Source organism: Salvia hispanica, chromosome 3 (genome assembly GCF_023119035.1).
Source record: "Salvia hispanica cultivar TCC Black 2014 chromosome 3, UniMelb_Shisp_WGS_1.0, whole genome shotgun sequence".
NCBI classification, from domain to species: domain Eukaryota; kingdom Viridiplantae; phylum Streptophyta; class Magnoliopsida; order Lamiales; family Lamiaceae; genus Salvia; species Salvia hispanica.
Window position 1 is genome coordinate 18,011,032 of NC_062967.1, and position 17,071 is coordinate 18,028,102.

Sequence of the window (17,071 nt, forward strand, 5' to 3'; positions counted from 1 at the left end):
CACGGGTCGGTGCACGGGTTTCTCCGGATGTTGGGCAACATAGATTGTATGCATTGGGAATGGAAGTACTACCCCACCACTTGAAAAGGGATGTACACGACCGACTTCAAAGGCGTAAATCCCACGATGATCCTCGAAGCCGTAGCTGATTACCAGATATGGATTTAGCATGCGTAATTTGGGGTAGCCGGGTCGAACAACGACGTCAACGTCCTCCAGTCATCGCCCCTTTTCAACGAGCAGTGCAACGGCGTTGGTCCGACCCTCAGTTTCGTTGTCAACGAAACCAGCACGATATGAGCTACTATTTGGCGGATGATATATACCCTAGGTGGCCCGTGTTTGTGAAGACGATCAGATTCCCAATAGAGCAAAAGAAGATTTACTTTGAGTAATGACACGATGCGGCACGCAAGGATGTGGAGCGGGCATTTGGCGTGCTTCAGGTTCGATGGGTGGCAGTGAAGGGTCCAACACGGTTGTGGTATCAAAACTGCATTGTTGATGTCATGTACACATGTATTATCATGCACAACATGATTGTCGAACATGAAGGTCCAAAACTGACTGATTGGGCCAATAAAGATGTTGTCGGTCCAAGCCACGGCGTGGCCACCGCCAATGTACGAATGTGGATACTTCATAGGGATCCCGAAAAGGTCCAAGCATTTGCTTATCTTCAACAATAAGAAGCCCATATTAAACTCTAGAAATATATAATTGAAGAGTTATGGGAGCGGAGGAGTGCACGTTGATATCTATAATGTAATTTGTTTGAATCGTTTATTTTAATTGTACTATGTTAATTTTTTTTATTTAATGAAATTATTATTGTACTTTTTCTGTCCGTACTCGAGTCGAATTTTTAATTCTATAATTGTGAATTTGTTTTATTGGTTAGGACGTCGGTTAGTCCTAGTCCTAGGCTATTATTGTACAGTGGTTAGTCTTAGTGTTGTGGCAGGTACGATGGTTAGTTCTAGTGACGTGGCAGGGGGTATTTTTGGTTAGTTCTAGTGCTAGACTAATGGTTAGTCATACATATTATGGATGCTCTTAAGATCAAAAGGAAACTTACATCCGTTATCTTGATATGCACTTTTTGGTAATAAAACAAGGTTATCAAACAATGTCTTCAGATTTTTTTTCGAACTTAATTAAAGTGAAAGAAAGCCTTATTTCTTCTTCTTCTTCATTCTATTTATTGATTTTACACCCTCCAGTGTTGCATCGTGATTCCACCGCAAAGTAGAAGGTATTTTAATATATTACTCTCTCCGTCTCATTTTAGGAGTCTCGGTTTACTATTTTTGGATGTCCCCATATAGGAGTCCCAGTTGAAATATTCTATAAATGGTATTAGGCTCCACATTCCACTAAACTTTTACCATTCACATTTTATTATGAAACAAATATGAAAAAATAGGACTCACATTCCACTATCTTTTTTCACCAATTTTCCTTTACATTTTCTTAAAACTCATGCTGAACTCAACTTGGACTCCTAAAATGGGACGAAGGAAGTAATTTATAATAAAATGAGTAAAATGAGTTAGTGGAAAATAGAATCTATCACTAAAAGTAGTAAAATGTAAATGAGACATTTTACTGTGGACGGATGAAAAAAGAAACTTGCAACATTTAATTGAGGTGGGACATGGAGGGGATCATCTACTACTTATCCTACACCATCCTCTACTCCACCCCTCACAAACATAAAATATGATGGTAGGTCCATTACTTATGTTTGTGAGGGATGGAATAGAGGATGGTGTAGGATAAATAGTAGGTGATCCGCACTGGAACAGATGGTGTAATGTATAGTAAAAGTAAATTGTACAACACATATGAGTCTAGAAAAAATTAATTATTACCAAAATAAAAATTGTCCCGTTTAGGATGAGACACCTCTCAAAAAAATTATGACTCACTTAAACTGAGATAGGCGGATAAATAATAATTTAATAAAGGACCTAAACTGATCAGTCTATGCCCTAAAACTCATCCTCAAATACTCGCCACAAATTTCCTACGTGGAAAAAAAATATTCAATACTTGAAATAAATTTAGCAACGCGTTTCCACCACGTTACCTTAAAGCCACCACTACACACACATTACACATATATAAGTAGTATCAACCTTCTTGAAAAAACAACAAAAGAAATAAAACACTTAAACTTGAACATTCACCATGTCTTCCTCATCAATCCAAACAATCCCTCCCAAATCTCTCCACTCAAAACCTCTAGCTCCATTTTCAGCGATTGCACCACCTCAATATATCCAAGTGACCCGGCTTCGCCTCGACACGACCCTCGATGCCATAATCGAGGAGCCGTTGCTGATGCCGTCTGATGAGCTGCTCGAGGAGACGTCCGAGTTGATGTTGGAAATGGCCAAGTGTTGTTACATGATGTGTTATGAAAGAAAAGGCCTTTCTTTCATTCGGCTGTAGCTCCTTTTTTTTTTTTTAACTTTTTTTAGTGGTTGTAAGGGTTAATTTAGTTGGTATGTTGATTGGAGTAAGTTCCTTTGTTTTGTGTTGTTTGTTTCACTAGTATTTTGTACTGTAGCTGTGTGATACTTGAGCTATATCTTCTATTCTAGTGTCACCAGCATCTTTCACGTATAAATATTCGCAAAAATGTTGTGTTAGATTATTAGTGATGTATTTGAAATTTGTTAGTACGAGCGTAGTCAATGGATCCTGACGATGAGACTTTCTTAATTTTACATTGTAGCTGAGTTGTATCACCTTTTGGATTGAGTCAAAGTTTTTTATAGCAAAAAGTAACGCACTTAATTTATCTTAATTTACTTTCTTTTTAATTATTTATGATATTTTTTCTTCTATTTTATTGTCCCTTTATATAATCAATTAATTTTTTTTCTTTTGCTTTTTGAGTTTAAAGTAAACGTCTAAACTACATGTAGAGGGATGGAGGAAGTAGTAAAAATAAAAAATTATCCAGACATATTCATAATTGGAAAATTTAACAAATTTACTAAAATGAACTAGACCGCAATCACGGCAGTTCTCAGCGAAGATCTTCCAAAAAATTTTGGAGTACTTTTAATAATGATTTATTCCATCCGATCCGCTTTGAACTGACACAAGAATTAATGCACAGTTGGACCAGTAAGGAAAAGGAGGAGAAAGGTTATTAAAATAATGTTGGTGAATAGTAAGATCCACATTATTACTAGTATTTAATGAGTTATAATGGTGGGTTATAATGACATAAGTTGTAAATAAATTAATGTGTATATATAATGAGTTTGAAATAACTCTCCATAAATGGAAATGCTCATATTTTATGGGACGGATGAAAATTGAATGTGCACATATTTTTATGGGACAGAGAGAATAATATTTATTAGCGACTTCTCATGCATCCTAAATTATTACTCCATTCGGTTCCCAATAGATGTTTGATATTTGACCAATGCATGTTTTAGAAAATTGTATTTTTTTTATGATGGAAAATGGTTAGAAAAAAAATTAGTAGAGTGTGAGCCATATTTTTATACTCCCTCCATCCAAAAAAAATAGAGTAATTTGTGTATGACACGGGTTTTAATGTATAATTGGTAAAGTAAGAGAAAAGGGAAAAAAAGTAAGAGAGAAGAGGCATACTTTCTTAGGCATAGCGTACATGGCGGCGCGTGAGTGGTTTTTGCCGTGTATGGGCATGTCGGATCCCTGCCTAGGCAGCGACGGCGGAGAAAAAGTAAGTGAGAAGTAGTGTTAGTGGAATGATGTGTGGGGTTATTATTTGTTGAAAACTTTTCATAAATAAATGTGCTCGATTTGTTGTGGACGACCAAAAATGATAATTGTGCTTTATTTTTTGTGGATGGAGGGAGTATAGTACTTCCTCCGTCCCATAATAAATGTTTCATTTTCCTTTTTAGTTTATTTCACATAGGATATCACATTTCCTTTTCGGGGAAAAAGCTCTCTCCCACATTAATATAAATACTCCCTCCGTCCCATTGAAGATGACTCACTTTCCTTTTTGGTTTGTCCCAACTAAGATGACCCATTACTTAAAATGGAAACACCTTTATCTCTACTTTATTCCCTCTGTCTTACTTTACTCTCTCCTCTTAACACACAAAATATAACTGCATAAAATCTTGTGCCACCCAAGAAAGGGATCATCTTCCTTGGGACGAAAGGAATATAATACTATTTACTCTCTCCACCTAACACACAAAGTATCTCCTAAAATCTCGTATCATTTCTCAAATATGTCATCTATTATGGGACGGATGGAGTACTAAGTTTAACCATAATTGTAAGGAGAATAATAAGTATAATATGAGGATCATTTCCTAAATATCGTTAAAATAAAATAAATTATTTATTGAGATCCATCCACAAATAAGGAAATATGGAAATGGAACAATTAACGCGGCAAGGGAGTACTCCATAAGATCAAAAAACACGAATGATATTATGCTGGTAAAAGTTTTTAAAATATAGACGGTGAAAATTTCAGTAGAGCTGAAATATTGAACAATTCAAAAGAATAGATTCCTCAAACAACAATAATCAAGAAAACCAAACACCTGGCATTCTGTTCTGCCATTAATTTCCACAATTCAAGGTCCTTCAACAGTTTCCCTTCCCCCATATGAATACAATAAAAACCACTTTACAATCGCCATCTTCACATTCCCTACAAGAATCTGTGTAGAATATTTTGGTGGTGCAAAACAAAGATGAGAAAGCAAATGAGGTATGAGAACTGGGTTGAGGTTGCACCAGCGCCAGTAATCTTCCCACAGAAGGCTTCAAACGCTCCGAATCTCGAGACGATAGCGGAGGAAGGATTGGAGAAGATGGATGCCGCTGGCCATAAGGTGTGCCCAGCGATGCCCTTCGAAACAGAATATTAGGCATCATTTGAAAGCAAAGAGTCCATTATAAGTGTTTCCTCTTTGTGTGTTGTACTAATATGTAGGAAATGTTTGGTGAAGCATAATTCCAACTCCCATTTCTCTTTGCCCTTCTCAAAGATTTCCCATCGCCCCACGGGCGCAGAAGCTCCGAGGAGAGACACGGCCGGCCAGCAGCAGCAGACGCGGCCAACTAAGGGATTTCAAGAACGTAAATGAATGGAGCTAGCTAGGCAGACAAAGCAAATGACTGATGATGCACGGACAAGGCAGTGATTATACGGACAAAGCAGTCCGAATAAGAGTAGCAGATAACATAAGCATGGCTTCTTTTTCAGAAATATTTCTGCTATCTTAGGTTACATGTATTCTTCTATGTAGGTATATAGTTCATCACTTAAATATGTTCTCTTCAAAACTCAATTCAAGTATTACTACCTACTCCTGTCTGGAGCTCAGATTCCTCAATCTTAATCTGGATCCTCAACCAATATCATAACTTCATTTACAAAAATCTATTCGAAAATATATGTGCGCACGCGCACAAACACATATTATATCAGCTCATGAAGAGCGGTGTGCCAAGATACAATCATATTAATGATATTTCATATACAATAAACAGATTAACACCAAAACCATAAACCAACAAATTAGAAAGAGAAACACATACAATTGGAGCAACGTTCTCTCAGTGACATTGACTCAGCTTCGATTCCAGCTGCCGTGGACTTCATTTACTGCAACACAGTTTCACGAACCGGAGCTGAAGCTGGTCACTTAATTTAAACGCCTGCTGACGAGAGAGAGATCAGTCGAGTACTCGCTCTAAAAAGGCGATGAAAATGCAAGATATAATTTGATGGAAGATTACCTGAAAAAGAAAAAAACTTGAGCCTCTTACTGTGACTCTCTTACACTAAACATCTTAAAATAGCTTCTAATCTCCGAATATTTAAACAGTGATCGAAAAATAACAGAAGCATGAGAATGACACTCTTATATGGAGTAACAAACAAGAAAATTACATGTCACAAAAAGAACTAACTCCCGCCAATGGCCCTCTCAACTTAGTAGTGAATATAAAATTTGTACAAATACTGTAACAGTAAAGTTACAAAATCATCCATCATCCATTATATAAATACGAGTTACATTATAAAAGATGGTATACTCAAAATTCATGGATCTCTACGTTACAACATGCATTTCTAATCCTTGAAATTTAAAAACCTACTAGCTCTGATGAATAGTTTGGTCGCTTGGTCCTCTGATGATTTTTCCGAACATCTGCTCGACTGAAGGCCCCATCTCATGGACTAGCTTGACTGATTCCGAAAGCCGATTGAGAAGATTTATTGAAGCAATAACCTCGTTTCTTTGCAGTTGCAGCTGAAAAATGAATATGATATGTTGGTCAGATACAAACACAAAATCAGGCATGACCTAAGAATAAGATGGGAGGTGTTTGTGAACTTACTCGCTGAGCAGATGGTTGGTCGCCATTGACGGAGAACAAAATTTTTAGTGCAGTCCCGAGTCCCAGAACCTGAAGCTTCCCCCAAAGACGGCACTTTTCACACCCAATGCAATCCATCAATGCGCTGCAGGTTCAACAAAACAATTTAGTTGCTACTAGTGAAAAGTATCATGTTTGAATGTAATAAAAGAGACAAAACTAAGAAGCAGCTATTCCATAGAGAAACCTTATATTTCGGAACTGTTTCTGTGTCTGCTTCATCAGTTCTGGTCCACTCTGGCCTTTCCACAGTTTAGCTTCGTCAAATGGTTTAGGGCAGGCAGATAGCAGTTGATGATCGTTAAGCAGCTTCTTCAACAAGAGCTGTGTATTCATGTCGTCTAATGGATTTCCAGTATCGTAGTCAGCTTGCTCCAGATATTCCTTAGCCTTATCGCAATTACCCAATAAATGTAAGGAGTAACATAGAGAATGAAAATAACAAACACTCAAGGTAGACAAACTCACTTTTAACACTGATCGAAGTGCAAAAAGAAAAGTGAAGTACAAGTTTCGGACACGATCAGGATGTTTCAAGACCCGGTCATACATTAATGAATAGTTTTGGCCCCACTGCAACAGGTAAATTATGAAACTTGTTACTCATGGGAATCAAGTGAAGAAATATGACAGAATGAAATTCACTCCAATACATGTAAAGCTTTTACTCCCTCTGTCCATGAAAAATAGGGCACTTTGTGAATGGCACGGGTTTTAATGTAAAATTGGTAAAGTAAGAGAGAAGGGAAAAAAATACGAGCGAAGTGTGTTAGTGGAATGTGGGGTCCATATTATTAGTAAGAGAGAAGCGAAAAAAGTAAGAGAGAAGTTGTTTAAAACTTTCCTTCTTTGAATGTACCCTATTTTTCGTGGATAACCAAAAATGGCAAATATGCCCTATTTTTCATGGACGGAGGGAGTATTATTTTCAACAGCGTTGTATCATACTACTCAGATTCTAGCATATATAGGTATGAGAGTAAGACTGTACCGTGTTTGTTTTCTCATCGAGCAGATACTCAGCAGCAATGTGAATCGAGATGGATGAATGAAGACCAGATATCAACTTATACAATATTCTCTTCTCTTGGCACTCCTCAGATGGATCTACAGAGCATGCCAATGATTTCAAGTCCAATAAGAAAAGGCCGATAATGCAAAAGATGATACGAAGTGAATCTCAAGCAGTTAAGAAATCATTCATTTATGCAAGATATCAGATTCTAAAATCAAGTCCTGTTCCCAACAACCATCATGATTAAAGAGACTTACAATTGTAGCAGTTCTCTGCATAAATTGCATCCCATATTCTTCTTGCAGAGGGACCACTATAGCCTGTGTAGCGTTCAGGATTCAGTTGTAGATCCACATATGTCATGTCAGCTGCAAGGAAAATGCATAATTACAATTTCACATTAACAGCCAATGAAAAACATAACGATAAAACAGATAAGTAGAATAAATTTACAGAATGAATTATCAGAGATGCAGCAAGCAATCAGTATCGACTGAATTAGAATAGGAATTAGCTACAAAGTTTAAATTGCAGGAGGCATCACTCAAAATCAATGATTATACGAACAAGGAAAAATGCACAAGTAGTGATGGGCACCATTATCTGTCTCATCATCATTTGTCCATGGATTATCCACCTCCATCCAGCCTTTGAAAGCTTTAGCATCTACTGTGCGATCTACAGCAGCCTCAGGCTTTTCCTCTTGACAAACTAGTTTATCTGACAAGAGACCAGTTCCAGAAGGTTTCCGAAATGATTCAGGAAACTCATTCTCTGGGCATTCACAGACGCTGCAATCCCTCAAATGGCAAAGACCATCATCCGGCCAGAAAGGGCAATCACACCACAATTTTACCTATTGCAATAAATACAACAATAAGGTTGCAAGCATACAGGTGATCAAAGAACCAGAAGCATATAAGCAACTACACAGTGAAAAGAACATCAAGGATCCTAGAAGAATGTGTAGAAATCCGAATGCTTCATCAATCGAGCTTAACCAATAATTAGTAATATCACTCCTATCATCTCAAGAACTATTTACGCATACATTAAAATTGTAAATGGATATAGTGTCGAGCCGGATTCAAGCAAAATGACTTGTCCAAATGAAACAACTAAGGCAATTAAATTAAGAAATCAAAAAATAATAAAAAAGATATGCAGAGAAGTAATCATTTGACATCTCAACAAAGAGTAAACTAGATGGATCATTTACTAGACAATTGTATGAGTTTAGATATACAACTATAATTTCTGACCTTAAAGTATCGGAAGAATGGATATTTCACAATCTGTTGGAGCAAGGGATACAACACCTCCACATTGATCCGATCCACGGTCTCATACTCACAACAACAATCCTCCACAAGTCCATGATATTTAAGCCCTTCCTACATATATATACATTTCCATGCAGGAAAAAGTTGAAATAAAGGCTAAAAATCCACCAATTAAAGGTCGAAATCCGAAAAACAAAAACCATACCTGAGAGCAATAGCAGCTTTTGATGCGATCAATCAAGGCGACCGGAGAGTTCCTCGGAACAAACGAAATAGCAAGGACGAGAGCGACGGCAGCGCCGATGAAAATCAGATACCATTGATTCACGCGTGATTTCTTTGCGTCTTCCGATTTCACCATTTCAGGTAAGAATGAAGCGAATTAGAATTGAAATCTCGATTGTTTGCCAGTTTCGGATTGAAGGCGTAGCGTTTATAGAAATGAGAGAGCGAGCCATTAAATTGGTGGGAAGAAAAAGGCGCAGTGGAAATACGAAATGTTGCGGGCGGTGGTTGATGGTATTGTTCTACTTTGCAGAAACTACTAGACTGAAAAGGTGATTACATCCAGAATTATCTTCAAATCCCAAATACTCTAAATTAAAAGTCAAAACTATTAAGTTTAGCAGAAGTCGCGTCCTAAAAAAGGCTTTAAACTTTAAATGCATACTCCTGCATATTATAGAAATGGGAAATGGGCTAATTAAGGAGTTGGGGGTGGGAATTTGGATATCCATGGGTGCCCGACCTTAAAAGTTGAGTACCCAAATTTAAAAATCGTCTAAATACCCACTCAATATTCGACCCGATATATTTTTCGGGTATCCAAATACCCCCACGGTATCTAAACCTGATTATTAGGTACCCAAATACCTGACTCTTTACATGTATTAATAATTAATAAAAACTATTAAGATTAAAAAATGTATTAAATTTTTGTGAAGCTAAAATTCTCTTTATTCCTTGAGAAAATTAGATTTATTTTTATTTTCTATGCTAATTATGTCTTTTATGAACTTAAAAATGTCAATTGTATTGCTGAGGGAGACCAGTGACTAACTAAATTCTCTTACTTAAAAGTTTGATTGCGCAAATTTAAGTTCTTTCAATAATTCTCCGTACCTGAAATATATTTTGATGGAAAACCGGCCAATCCTTTCGATGACGCACAGTCCACGTGTACACTAGTCCGAGTAGGGACTCTTCCCTTGCTTGACCCGAATTCGATTTATAAATTTTGACGTAGCACATTTGATATAACCAAAACAGATAGGCATCATCACGTAAAATAAATCATTTATGAAAAGATAAATAAATAAATATTATCTCAAATATACTTCATATTTTTATCCATAAAAGGTAGTAGTAATCTATTTAGCCTCGAAAAAATAAGTACAAGCGGATGATATGCATCCTATCTTCTCGTTCTTTCAAATATTAACAATTTTGTTTTAATTAAATCCGGAGGTTTAATCATTAATATTAATTGATCGAGAGATTAATTAATTTAATAAATCCGAATATTTACTTGAATTGAATTATACAAATTCAACTATTAATATTAATTCATGAAAACTTAAACCCAAGCAATTAATACTCCAAGCGTGATAATCTGTTGTGGCCTAACAAGTTTCTTAGGCCCAATATATAAATTAAAATCTCAAGCCCAAATATAAGTTGTATAACTTAAAATGGCCCTACCAAAAGAAATTAAATAAAAGTCCTGGAAATTTGATATAATGAAAATAAGGTATACTGAAGTTTGATATACTGAAATTTTGGTAAGATAAAGGTATGATTTTTTTTACCGAGTTTTTGGTAAGGTATACCGACATATCCATCCCTAATACGCACTTAGTGATCCGAGTTTCAACATCAGACATTTAAATTGTTTTATACAAATATAACCCTAACAAGCTAATATTTAACACATTGATAAGTTTAGAGGGTTTAAATGTGTAGGCTCTCCATCCTATAGAAATAGATTAATTTGGGATAATACGAGTTTTAATGCGTAATTGATAAAATAAGAGAGAAAAAGAAAAATTGATTGAAATAATATAGTGGATGCAGGAGTCATATAAGAGAAAAAAAAAAAAAGATTTTCACAAATAAATATGGACTTCTTTTATAGGACAAACGAAAAAAGTAGCCTATTTCTGTAAAAATGGAGGGAGTATTTCCCAAACTTTGCATTACAAAATCTTGAAATTAAGAAAGAAAAAAAAAATACCTTATATACGACCAAAGAAAAATTTTCAAGTTTGATTTGATATATCTTCAAAAATTGATTTTACCTATATTTATTTGTCGTATTAAACTATTAATGCTTTTTTCTGCTTGTATTATACTATCAGCCGCGCAGGCCAGGCCCATTTCATTATCTAGCAGGCTAGTATGCTTAGCTCGACCCAAATTAGTGAGGCCATGAAATCTCGGATATGGGCCAGATTCATATGATACTAGGAATTGAGCTTAGTTCAATAACTAAGGGGAAAATATATTTAATTAGAGAACAAGAGAGAGGATAACGTAGATCAGTGTTCTCTGTATTACTTTTTCTCTTACTTTATTTTTCTCCATTTTAATTAATTATTAGTATTATTCTTTTAAAATAATCAGTAAGAAATAAAATGTGACTAGATACCAAAAATTACTTAATTGAAGTACTATTTTTTAAATTTTTTAGTTTTTTTTTCGTTGCACTTATATCTTTCGCGGTTTTTATTCTTTAAAAATATCACTAGACGTCCTTAGACATTGATTAAATGTCACTAGAAGAAATTTTGCACTTTAAAAGATCTTTTAGACCAAAATACACTCAGATTATAAGAATGAGTTTTTATTTATATAATTTTCATAAAAGAGAGAACTGCTATTTTGGTTCATTCATTTCTGATTAAATATACTCAAGAAAACTTGTCAACATATGTATAATTGCTCGTTACAACACATACTTTAAGAGAAGTTAATGAATCAAACTTACAGTACTCTCTTTCATAAAAAAACATAAATAATTATTATAGTCTTGAGGGTATTTTACTTTGGTAACAAAAAAAATTTGCAAAAGTCTTTCCAGCGACAATGTGTATGATGATATTTTTAAAGAATATGGAGGAGTTAATTCTAATAAAATTTATGAGTTTGAGATATCTACTTGATTACCATTTTTAGGATTGAACTAATCAGATAACAATGTTATTCTGGGTTGGACTTTTTTTTCCTTCTAACTTTAACTATTCATATTTGAAACCTAATGATATCACTACTATTTTCTGCACATTTGAAGAGTCGTGCTATTTTTCAACTAGATCCCATATCGAAACATAAAGTCTAATTAACAAATACTCCCTACATATTATTCATAATAATATTAACTCTCCATCTACTTACAAGAATCTAAAAGCCTCACTTTAGGGACGAAAAAAACTTGGACAAGAATCTATTGAATTTGGTTCATCTCCAAATTCTTTCGATTCATGACAGCTTGAAGCCTAATCTGCCTATTAAATCGTCGAATAAATTCCTCAACTCTTGTATTCAATTCTTCATTCGACATACTTGAAAACTCATCAAGCCTCTCCTCTTCCAATAATCCATGATCTTCGCAATCATGTTGTTTCTCCGACAATGTTCTATGCAAAACCACCGCCTTTCCCTCTTCGGAGTTGTGCCACGTCGCCCTCTCCTCGAACGGGATGATTGCGCCGTTTTTTGGCGACGTGGCACTAGTGCCTTGGACAATCATTCGCTCCATGTTGCTTTTTGGTGATGTGTAATTGAGCACATGTTTTTCGTCTAGTAAATCGTGTCGTTTTGCTGACGAAAAGGCGGCGAAATCTACGGCAGCGATGAGGATGAGGGTGTTTGATATGAAAAACCAAAATTTGGTGGTGTAGATTAGGGTTGATGGTGAAAGGTTGAAGGTGTAGAACACACATATGTATATGACTAGGGATGATAAAAATGCCCAAAATGATTTTAGATTGGGATTGTTCATTTTTACTTTTCCCAAGCTTTGCTTTTTGGGATTTTTGTGGAATTTTTTAAAATTCAAGGGGTTTTCTGGGAATTCTGCAAATGGGATGGCCATTTTTTGGAGGAATTTGGGTGGTTTGATTTTGATTAGGAGGGTGAGATTTTGTGAAAAATAATGGAAATGGAGAGGGGAATTTATAGGAGTTGGAAGTGGGAGCTCTATAATAATAGATTAATAACTAAGTACTAATACGTAAAGAAGTTAACTTATTAATGATTGATTACTTACTTATCAACATTAGCATCATCATAGATTTACAAAATCAAGATATGTTCTGTTTGTTATTATCTTTGGCTGTCTTGGAATAAGTGTTACATGCCGTCAAAACTATGCATTAACAAAATAGATAAATTTATTAATTCTTTTTACCTTTGATTACTCCATGAAAAATCGATCAATGTAAAAATTGTTTTGAGGATGATGATGAGATGAAATGTGAAGTAGAATATTTGTTTTTCTATAAAATTTTGAAATATTTTGGTATAGGAGGAGACCGAAAAATATTTTAGGGGACAGTTAAATTTCAAATAGAATTTTTGTTCGGATACAGTACGTATAAATAGGATGAAACACTATCGAGGTGTGTTTGAATTGGTCAAGTGACAGAAAGGTTAATATCTGAGGCTAAAGATTTTAGATTTATATGACCTATGAAGTGACTTTTAAATTTATATTCATTTATTCATAAAAGAAAGCATGAAATCAGTTGATAGAAGAAAAAAATACCAGCAATCCTGCAATGATGCAACCAATTATGTATTTACGATACAAATCAATAGTATTTCTTAATTAATATTTCCCTCCTTGCTTCTCCATTATACACGATCAATTAATTCTTTAAGTTGCTCAAAATTTATCATTATATGAATAAGGTAAAATAGGAGTACGATTGTTTATCCTCATCTTGAGCATCTAAAATTGTCAACCATACCAAAAAATTTAATAATTTTAGTTTTCTTGTTTTATACGGACAAAATCATTTTCTCAGTACAAAATTGTCTTATGACGTGGATGCCTAATCATTCAACATAAATCATTAAATTCCTGCCATGTGTGAAATACGACACAATTGTCACGATCATAGGCATTTATATATGCATGACTGTTGTGCTTAGGAAATAAAAATCTTGTATGGATTGAATTAAAAAAGTACTAACGTACATAGTTTCCTAACCTTGTTCAAGTTTTATGAACATTTTCACGCAATTCATATAGCTTGGGTTTTTTGGGTTGATACGAGATTAAAATAAATAGAGGTTATCTATCTATACGTATATTAAAGTGAGTTTTGGCCATAATATTGAATTGTTTATTAGTTTTAGGTATAAATTTAAATATTTAAAACTTTGGGGCAAGTCTAGATATTTGTAGTAACTGGAATGAATATTTATTGTCATAAAATAAATTAGTCTATAAACAACATTTGCATAATGAATTTAGATTATAAATATTTATGAGTTTTGAGTATTTGAAATGTGACGTTCAATCAATTAGCCAATACATATGTATTGCCTATATATATTAACAAATCATCAATTAGCCAATATATGTGTGTTCCCTATATTAACAAATATATGTAGGAATTCCCTATATATATGTATTCGGACACCACCTTTGCAACTTCAAATAGAACCTATCCGATTCTTCCGTTGCTTTTCACCAGGCAATTCAATAAGTATAACATCTCCATTGGTACACCAAGCATCGACAATTAAATGAAGTGACACTAATGGGACAAGAACATACCATAGAACATTTTCCAAGCAGTAGTTGCGCATGCAAGCGGCGATTTGGTCTCTCCCAAGATCCTTCTGATTTGATAACCTTCATACGTTGTCAATAGATAGCCTCCTTTACTCAATTCATATCAACAAGCAGCAACAAATCATCCACATGTAGAGATACAGGAATGATTGATCCACTATTTTAGTGTTGTATATGTATGGAAACGATATCAGACCTTGCATGTATGAGAAGCAGTCCCAGCATAAATGAATTTTCTTGAGACCGTAACTCCAAATCTTTTGAATCTGCGCCAGAATATGGCATTAAAAAAAAAAACAGAGGAAAATGTGCTTGATTCCAAAGAGTTAGAACCAAGTGAGGACTTTGTTGGACTACGTTGCTATGTCCAACATCATCTTTATTCTGGTCCAAACTTAAATCCACGAAGCACAATGTTGTCAATATTGATGGATGTCAATCTAGGCCTATTTTATGGTAACATTCACCTTGCAAGAGTAAGTTGTTAAAACTTTCAAATCTTGTCCCACTTCGACTTGGTGATGATCCTAGCTTGTCTATATAAGTATGGATAATTCTCCCCTTATAAGACATTTTAAGGGGTGATTGACTCATTTCTAATATTAAAATTCAAGATAATCATTATTACGTGTGACAAAATTCATGCATAGAATTCAATGGCAGAAGCAATTTTATTTATGTATGAATGGCAGAAGCAATTTTATTTATGTATGAATGATTTTTCTTTGCAAATCTTTTCTCCACTGCTTTACAAATCGAGAGTTCATCTAGAGATCATCTTTGGTACGGTACAACTTATTCGGCCCAAAAGCCAAATAGGCAAACAAACGCAGCAAAGATCTTCCAAATTTTCCCTCTTCCTCAGCCGGAACAGGGTGAGCTTCCTCAGGGGCTTCCTCAGCCAGAGCATTCTCGACCAATCAGAAACGATCCATTACCATATCCTGCTATGGTAATATAAGGTAATAATTATATTTATATTTATAATTTATATTTTTTGACAACAAAATGCTCATGAATAAAAAGAAGCTTCAAGATTCATTATGCATTACTCTGTGATCATATCTAATTGTAAAGAATTGTTATTTTCACTTCGGTAGTTCATTTGTTTTTGGGTGGTGTATTATACAAGGTTATCTTGTGGCATTAGGGATTTGTATTTTTCTTCATTGGGTTTCACTAGTGTAACTGTCAATTTTCGTTCATGCACAAATCTGCCTCACTAGCACATATATAAAAGAGAAAGGTCTAAAGTATAGGTAAATAATATTTATAGTCGCACAGACCCACCCCGTACGGTCCCTTACTCCAGAAACCCTAATCGGTACAGGCCCAACAAGGAAGCCCGTGTCGTAGGACGTTTTGGGAGTCGTGTTTCGACTTAACCGACGGGACACACACACACGCACACTCCCCGAGAATCTCCTCCGGCATGTTCTATGGTGGGCCCGTACACCACCACGTGTCCATGCACGTTAGAGAATCCCAAGGATTGGTACACCTCTCCGGCATGTTCTACGGTGGGCCCCGAGGCCCGAAAGCCCATGCACCGAGAGTTGTTCCAAGGAAGCACATGCACGGGGCACGATTCTGGGCCGAGGCCCGTTAAGGCACCGGGCCCGGAGGCCAAATGCGAGACACCGAAGAGCACGAAGGCCCGACGGGTAGAACATGCACAAGGCATGATTATCGGGCCGAGGCCCGTTAAGGCACCAGGCCCGAACCCTGAAGGCCCGATGCGGGACACTGAAGGGCAAAGGGCCCGACGTGAAGCACATGCACGAGGCATGATTCCGGGCCGAGGCCCGTTAAGGCACTGGGCCCGGAGGCTCGATAGAACGCCGAAGGGCCCGGAGGCCCGACGGGAAGCACATGCACAAGGCACGATTCCGGGCCGAGGCCCGTTAGACATCAGGCCCGATGGGAGACACCAAGGGCCCGAAGGCCCACGGAGGCGGCACCAAGGGCCCGAAGGGGTCGGAGGCCCGTGAGAGTCGCGGGCTCGAAGGCCAGTGCGAGAGACGGGGGCCCATAGGCCCGAAAGAGACGTGGGCCCAAAGGCTGGCGAGCCACACACCCATGCACGCATGGACGCTAAATGCAGCACCTCCATGGAAATTAATTCCACAGAGTTATCTCCATTGAGGATCGATGGACGGATAAGAAGTTTAGACACCACTTGTTGCCATCAGGCCAAGTGGTGCTCCTTAAAACTAAAGTATGGGTAAACAATATTTATAGTCGCACAGACCCACCCTGAAGGGCCCCTTACTCCAAAAACCCTAATCGGTATAGGCCCACTAAGGAAGCCCGTGTAGTAGGATTTTTTGGGAGTCGTGTTTCGACTTAACCGACGGGACACACACACGCGCACACTCCCCGAGAATCTCCTCCGGCATGTTCTATGGTGGGCCCGTACCACCACGTGTCCATGCACGTTAGAGAATCCCAAGGATTGGTACACCTCTCCGGGATGTTCTACGGTGGGCCCGAAGGCCCGAAAGCCCATGCACGGAGAGTTGTTCCAAGGAAGCACATGCACGA

The 17,071-nt window shown here is 36.6% G+C and overlaps 2 protein-coding genes across 9 annotated transcripts; both read right to left on the reverse strand.

Annotated features, from left to right (window-relative positions):
- Nucleotides 1-4,488: 4,488 nt before the first annotated feature.
- Nucleotides 4,489-9,261, reverse strand: LOC125216417 (endoplasmic reticulum oxidoreductin-1-like). 8 transcript variants are annotated; one of them, XR_007175410.1, is made up of 11 exons: nucleotides 8,930-9,258; nucleotides 8,704-8,835; nucleotides 8,039-8,297; nucleotides 7,699-7,809; nucleotides 7,418-7,533; nucleotides 6,895-6,999; nucleotides 6,614-6,816; nucleotides 6,388-6,511; nucleotides 6,145-6,299; nucleotides 5,581-5,703; nucleotides 4,489-4,888 (listed from the first exon to the last, which is right to left on the reverse strand). XR_007175410.1 is itself a non-coding variant. In XM_048118124.1 (10 exons), coding segments are annotated over exons 1-10 (1,362 nt in total). In that variant the 5' UTR covers nucleotides 9,086-9,258; the 3' UTR covers nucleotides 4,489-5,699. The 8 variants fall into 8 exon arrangements, 4 of the variants coding, with proteins under 4 accessions (XP_047974081.1, XP_047974079.1, XP_047974080.1 ...); XR_007175408.1 differs by having other exon boundaries at nucleotides 4,489-5,100; XR_007175409.1 differs by having other exon boundaries at nucleotides 4,489-5,136.
- Nucleotides 9,262-12,092: 2,831 nt separating this feature from the next.
- LOC125211181 lies at nucleotides 12,093-12,849 on the reverse strand. Its single transcript, XM_048110887.1, has one exon. It carries the CDS (start codon nucleotides 12,815-12,817, stop codon nucleotides 12,167-12,169), a length of 651 nt encoding a protein of 216 aa, XP_047966844.1. The 5' UTR covers nucleotides 12,818-12,849; the 3' UTR covers nucleotides 12,093-12,166.
- Between the last annotated feature and the right edge of the window lie 4,222 nt (nucleotides 12,850-17,071).

What these genes read in the sequence shown, in the direction of transcription:
- LOC125211181 (XM_048110887.1), bottom strand. Translation starts at nt 12,817, where the DNA reads ATGGCCATCCCATTTGCAGAATTCCCAGAAAACCCCTTGAATTTTAAA.
- LOC125216417 (XM_048118122.1), bottom strand. Translation starts at nt 9,085, where the DNA reads ATGGTGAAATCGGAAGACGCAAAGAAATCACGCGTGAATCAATGGTAT. An exon ending in TGATGATGAGACAGATAATG is followed by an intron (nt 7,810 to 8,038) that starts GTGCCCATCACT and finishes TTTTCCTTGCAG; the next exon opens with CTGACATGACATATGTGGAT. An exon ending in TCGATGAGAAAACAAACACG is followed by an intron (nt 7,000 to 7,417) that starts GTACAGTCTTAC and finishes TACCTGTTGCAG; the next exon opens with TGGGGCCAAAACTATTCATT.